At 46.3% G+C, this 6939-nt stretch overlaps 1 protein-coding gene across 1 annotated transcript in view; it reads left to right on the top strand.

The window, feature by feature from the left end:
• Nucleotides 1-6939, top strand: part of DHX8 (DEAH-box helicase 8) — a 48298-nt gene that overhangs the window by 8074 nt on the left and 33285 nt on the right. The window contains 5 exon segments of the mRNA XM_017892803.1: nt 795-951; nt 1339-1698; nt 2103-2247; nt 2341-2544; nt 6121-6208. Of these exon segments, the coding sequence (XP_017748292.1) occupies nt 795-951; nt 1339-1698; nt 2103-2247; nt 2341-2544; nt 6121-6208 (954 nt within the window).

Here is a 6939-nt window from a genome sequence, read left to right as displayed (position 1 = left end):
AAAAAAAAAAAAAAAAAAAAAGAAAAGAAAAAAAGAAAGTGTTTGATCACTCCCTGAGCACGTACTATGTATTGAACATGTTAAGGGGTTCTGAGAATGATATTCAAGGGAAATGAGATTGGGAATTTGGGGAAGTAGTGATTAGGAATATGAAATAAGGTTCTGGAACAGATGCCTGATGTGTGAAATTAGATTTTTTTTTCTCTGTTACTTGTTAAGGGTCTAATTTTTAAAGCGTTTTGATTTTTAAATTTCATTTTAACAAATATTTATTGAGTACTTATTGTATGCCAAACACTGTTCTAAGTACCTGGGTAACCGCTGTGAACACAACAGACAAGAATTTCTGCCTTTGGAGATTATATCCTAATTTTGGGGTAGGGAGCAGAGCAGGAAATAAACATGTAAACATTCTGGTGGGGAGGAGATAGGCTATAAACAAACAAATAGGTATGTAACATAGCAGATAGCAATAAGGACTATGGAAAAACATTAAGCTGGAGTGGGGGGAGGGAGGAAGAGAGTGCAGAGGGAGAGTTGCTTTTAAAATTTTAACACCTGTTTTATATAATCATCACTTGCATTCTTTCATGGCAGGGATGATTAATATCTAACTGCCTTTCATAGAGGTGTATTAAGGACAAAGGGGATTTGTCAAATGTAGCAGTGATTCTCAAGAGCCTTCTTTCCATTTCTTCTGCATCTATCTTGAATCAAGCTGGAAATCTCTGCCCCTCTTCCATTTCCCTCACATAGTGGTTAGTGATTTATAGATGTACCTGAGCTGATTCTTGAGTGGTTTTTTTCTTTCTCCTAACTTTGCTGGCCTCTACCTCTGCAGACCATGTTGGATGAAGATGATGTGAAAGTTGCTGTGGATGTCCTGAAAGAACTGGAAGCTTTAATGCCCAGTGCAGCAGTCCAGGAGAAGCAGAGAGATACTGAGCACCGGTTTGTCCTTAGTGTCTTGTCCTTTGGAAGTTTAGGATACTGTGACAGTTGAATTTTGTGGACCAGCGAAGCAAAATTTTGGGCAAGTTTACAGAATCTGGACTGGTCATATATCATATTGTTGGATCTATTTTCATTGCTTCCTGCTAAGTGTATCTAGCAAATGCTAGCATGTTCAGAATATAGAGATCAGGGTTGAAAGAGGCTGAATATGTTTGTGGCTTGGTTCTTTATTGGCTTATAGGGATGTCATAGTTATTGAAACTAATTCAGCTCAAAACCTAGTGGGCACCTACCGTGTGCATGGCACTGTACTGGGTGCTTGGGGATGCAAAGATGAAATTGGATTGGTTTTTTTTTTAAAACAGGTGCTTATTGATTTGTTAGGGACAGGACAAAGAAGAAGAAGCGGAGTCGGAGCCGAGATCAAGATCGAGATCGAGACCGAGATAGGGAACGAAACCGAGATAGAGACCACAAGCGGAGACACCGATCCCGCTCTCGATCACGTTCCAGGACCCGGGAGAGGAATAAAGCAAAGTCTAGATATCGGTCCAGGAGCAGGAGTCAGAGTCCCCTCAAAGACCGGAAGGACCGGGACAAATATGGAGAGCGGAATCTGGATAGATGGCGGGATAAGCATGTGGACCGCCCTCCTCCAGAAGAGCCCACCATTGGTGACATTTATAATGGCAAAGTTACCAGCATCATGCAGTTTGGTTGCTTTGTGCAGCTGGAAGGACTCAGGTAATGACTGGTGCTCTTCTATCCACACCAGTGATGGGCAGATTTTCTTTTTATCGCTGAGGATTTTCACATTCTAAAAAGTTACTTTGATTAATGATACTTTAGTCAAATCAGCCATACACGATTCTTAGAAATTGACTCTTTTGAAATGTTACAGAGCCATTTATTCCTTTCTCTGTCTTCAGGAGATCTGTCCTTTGCTTGTTGGGACAGATAGAATTTGCTTCCCCACCCCATGTCTCCCCATGGAGAGAGTGATAATACTATTTTATTGTTTGACCACCTTCATGGTGCTTTTCTCTTGAGTTTGAGGCCATTTTCTTTTGTTAGTTCCAATAAGGGTAGAAACTGGTTGGGGGATAGTACTTTTTAGCATGTTCCAGATGTGTCTGACTCTCCCTCAGGAAGCGATGGGAAGGCCTGGTGCACATCTCTGAGCTCCGGCGGGAGGGTCGTGTGGCCAATGTAGCTGATGTGGTGAGCAAAGGCCAGAGGGTCAAAGTCAAAGTGCTGTCCTTCACTGGGACCAAGACCAGCCTGAGCATGAAGGTAAGTGAGATGGTCAGCCTGTTCTTACATCTGATGGCCAAGGGAATGGAAGAGGACAGCAAGTGAGCTGGCCCCCTTGTTTTTGTGCTTTAGGATGTGGATCAAGAGTCTGGAGAAGATCTAAACCCAAATAGACGGCGAAATCTTGTCGGGGAGACCAATGAGGAGACCTCAATGCGGAATCCTGATAGACCCACTCACCTGTCCCTTGTCAGTGCCCCTGAAGTAGAAGACGACTCACTGGAACGCAAGCGCCTCACCCGAATCTCTGATCCAGAGAAGTGGGAGATCAAACAGGTTGGGGCCATTAATTTTCATGGCCAGATAGTCATTCAGTATGTAGCATGGTGCTTAGAGTTGTGCTCTGGAGCACAATGGCCTGGGATAATTTTGGCCACTGTATTTGTCTGTTTTCACGCTGCTGATAAAGACATACCTGAGACTGGGCAATTTACTAAAGAAAGAGGTTTTATTGGGCCTCGGCGCGTGGCTCAAGCCTGTAATCCCAGCACTTTGGAGGGCCGAGACCGGCGGCCACGGATTCACAGAAGGCGTCAGGAGATCGAGACCATCTGGCAGAACATGGTGAAACCTCGGTTCTTACTAAAAAAACAATACAAAAACTAGCCGGCGGCGAGGGTTGCGGGACGCCTGTAGTCCCAGCTACTCGGGGAGGCTGAGGGCGGGAAATGCATAACCCGGGAGGCGCGAGCATTGCAGTGAGCCTGAGATCCGGCCACTGCACTCCACTCCCTGGGCCGACAGAGCGGAGACTCCGTTCTCAAAAAAAAAAAAAAATAAAAGAAGAGGTTTATTGGACTTAGAATTCCACATGGTTGGGGAGGTCTCACAATCATGGCAGGACGAGCGTGAAAGGGCCCACATCTCACATGGCAATAGGCAAGAGAAGAGAGTTTGTGCAGGGAAATGGCCCCCTCCTTTTTTTTTTTTTTTTTTTTTTTTTTTTTTTTTTTTGATCGGCAGTCTCGCCTGTGGATCGGCCCAGGCTGGAGTGCAGTGGCGGATCTCGGCTCACTGCAAGCTCGCCCTTTCCCGCGGTTCCGCCATTCTCCCGCCTCAGCCTCCGAGTAGCCTTGGGACTACAGAGCGCCCGGGCCACCTCGACGCCGGCCTAGTTTTTCTAGTTTTTTGTAATTTCCTTACTAGAGGACGGGCGTTTCACCGTGTTAGGGCCAGGAGGGTCTCGATCTCCTGACCTCGTGATCCACCGCCTCGGGTCCTCCCATCGGCCTCCCAAAGTGCTGGGATTACAGGCTTGAGCCACCACGCCCGGCCTTCCCCCCCCACTTTTTTTTTCCGAGACGGAGTCTCGCTCTGTCACCCAGGCTGGAGTGCAGTGGCTGGATCTCAGCTCACTGCAAGCTCCACCTCCCGGGTTTTATGCCATTCTCCTGCCTCAGCCTCCCGAGTAGCTGGGACTACAGGCGCCCGCCACCTCGCCCGGCTAGTTTTTTGTATTTTTTAGTAGAGACGGGGTTTCACCGTGTTAGCCAGGATGGTCTCGATCTCCTGACCTCGTGATCTACCCACCTCGGCCTCCCAAAGTGCTGGGATTACAGGCTTGAGCCACCGCGCCCAGCCGGAAATGCCCCTTTTTAAAACCATCGGATCTCATGAGACTTACTATCATGACAACAGTGTGGGAAAGAGCTGCCTCCATGATACAGGTACCTTCCACTGGGTCCTTCCCACACACGTGGGATGAGATTTGGGTGGGGACATAGCCAAACCATGTCAGCCACTTACTAGCCGTGTAATCCTTAGCTAAGCTACTCTATCTCGTGCCTCAGTACCCTCATCTATAAAACAGGACCAGCGTTGGTGGTGTGAGGATTAAATGAGTTAATAAAGGTGAAAGTCGCTGGGCATGGTGGCTCAACACCTGTCAGGAGTTCAAGACCAGCCTGACCAATGTGGTGAAACCCTGTCTACACTAAAACTACAAAAAATTAGGCGGGCGTCGTGGTGCGCACCTGTAATCCCAGCTACTCAGGATGCTGAGGCAGGAGAATTGCTTGAACCCGGGAGGTGGAGGTTACAGTGAGCTGAGATCATGCCACTGCACTCCAACCTGCGTGACAGAACAAGACTCCGTCTCAAAAAAAAAAAAAAAAAAAGTGAAACTCTTAGGTTAGTGCCTGGCATATGGTAATTACTATGTAAGTCTTCGTTATTGTTTTTTATTTGTTTGTTTGTTTGTTTGTTTTGAGACAGTCTTACTCTGTCACCCAGGCTGGAGAACAGTAGTACAATCTCAGCTCACTGCAACCTCCGCCTCCTGGGTTCAAGCGATTCTTGTGCCTCAGCCTCCAGGTAGCTGGGATTACAGGCAACCACCACGCCGGCTAATTTTTTTGAATTTTTAGTAGAGACGGGGTTTTACCATGTTGGCCAGGCTAGTCTTGAACTCCTGACCTCAGGTGATCCTCCCACCTCTGCCTCCCAAAGTGCTAGAATTACAGGCGTGAGCCACTGCGCCCAGCCTATTGTTTTCATCTTTCTTCGCTAATTACCATAACTGTGGTGTGTCAAGCACCATGCAGAGCTAGGGCTATAAAGACGAATATGTCATGGTTCCTATGTTTAAGGAACTCAGAGTCCAGCAGAGGAGACAGATCTAAACAAATAATTGTGAGGGGTTACGTATTTTTTACTTTATTTTTGAGACAAGTTCTTGCTCGCACTGTCGCCCAGGCTGGAGTGCATTGGCGTGACCATAGCTCACTGCAGCCTCAACCTTTCAGGCTTAAACCATCCTCCCACCTCAGCCTCCCAATTAGCTGAGACCCCAGGCACATGCCACCATGCCTGGCTAATTTTTTAATTTTTTGTAGAGACAGTCTTGCCGTGTTACCAGGGCTTGTCTTAAACTCCTGGGCTCAGCCGGGCTTGGTGGCTCACGCCTGTAATCCCAGCACTTTGGGAGGCCAAGGCGGGCGGATCACGAGGTCAGAAGATAGAGATCATCCTGGCTAACATGGTGAAACCCTGTCTCTACTAAAAATACAAAAAATTAGCTGGGCATAGTGGCGGGCGCCTGTAGTCACAGCTACTCGGGAGGTTGAGGCAGGAGAATGGCGTGAACCTGGGAGGCAGAGCCTGCAGTGAGCCGAGATCACGCCACTGCACTCCAGTCTGGGCAACAGCGAGACTCCGTCTCAAAAAACAAACAAAAAACTCCTGGGCTCCAAGTGATTCTCTTGTCTCAGCCTCCCAAAGTGTTGAGATTATAGGCACGAGCTGCCATGTCTGGCCTACATATTATATAATAAATGTACCAGAGTGCTGTGGAAACAAGGGAAGAGCAGATAACTCTTCTTGGAGATGATACTTTTGAGCTTATACTTTACAGCACCATGTTGGAGAACCACCTCCCCAACCCTGGAACAGGACATAGGACATTTGAGGTCCCGACGTCGTGGGTCAGAGGAGAAAAAAACTGGGTTTCTTACGTGAAACCTCTATAATTAACTCTCCTAGAAAAGAGTTTTGACTGGGCATGTGGCTGACACATGTAATCTCAGCACTTTGGGAGGCCAAGGCAGGAGGATTGCTTGAGGCCAGGAGTTTGAGACCACCCTGGACAAATAGTGAGACCCTGTTTCTAGAAAAAATTTAAAAATTAGCTCGGTATTATGGTGTGTGCCAGTAGTCTTACCTATTCAGGAGGCTGAGGTAGGAGGATTGGTTGAGCCCAGGAGTTTGAGGTGGCAGTGATCTTTGATCAGTTCACTGCACTTCAGCCTAGGTGACAGAGCAAGATCCTGTCTCAAAAAAACAAAACAAAACAAAAGAACAAAAAAAGTTTTGATCTTAGCAGGTTACAAATGCTACCTTCTTTTCTTTGTCTAGATGATTGCTGCCAATGTCCTTTCCAAAGAAGAGTTTCCAGACTTTGATGAAGAGACTGGCATTCTCCCTAAGGTGGATGATGAGGAAGGTAACTAGTCCAGTTGGATTGAGAAGGATAATTGGCAAGTTGAGACACTAGATTGGGTGATTTGCTTGTAGTTTAACCCAGTGGCTATTAATCACTTGTTCTTTGGATCTCACTACTCATCTCTCAAAAAAAAAGGATCTCACCATGATGGAAGCAAGAAGTTCATTTTTCTGACAAGTGCTTATGTATTATTATACTTGTTGCTTATAATAATCTCTCAGCCAGGCGTAGTGGCTCATGCCTGTAATCCCAGCACTTTGGGAGGCCGAGGCCAGCAGATCACCTGGCCAAGGTGGTAAAACCCTGTCTCTACTAAAAAAATACAAAGATTAGCTGGGTGTAGTGGCGCACGCCTGTAGTCCCAGCTACTCAGGAGTCTGAGGCAGGAGAATTGCTTGAACCCAGGAGATGGAGGTTGCAGTGAGCTAAGATCATGCCACTGCACTCCAGCCTGAGTGACAGAGCAAGACTCTTATCTGAAAAAAAAAAAAAGCTTTCAAGTTATAAAACGTTATAATTGTATTTTTGGGTGTAAATTTGATCTCATATTCTTAGTAATTATTCTGAAAATCCTGGATCCACCTAGATTACTTCTGAGTTGCCCTGGAAACAACTTTTAACTCAGCCCATAATGACTTTTTTTGGAATTATGAAGTCTTATAACAGAATTCTATAATTTATATTATAATAGTAAGTGAGGCCGGGCGCGGTGGCTCAAGCCTGTAATCCCA

The sequence above is a fragment of the Rhinopithecus bieti genome, unplaced genomic scaffold (genome assembly GCF_001698545.2).
Source record: "Rhinopithecus bieti isolate Rb0 unplaced genomic scaffold, ASM169854v2 scaffold_23529, whole genome shotgun sequence".
NCBI classification, from domain to species: Eukaryota; Metazoa; Chordata; class Mammalia; order Primates; family Cercopithecidae; genus Rhinopithecus; species Rhinopithecus bieti.
The sequence above is the reverse complement of the archived record's forward strand: the minus strand, read 5'-3'. Positions and strand labels throughout refer to the sequence as shown.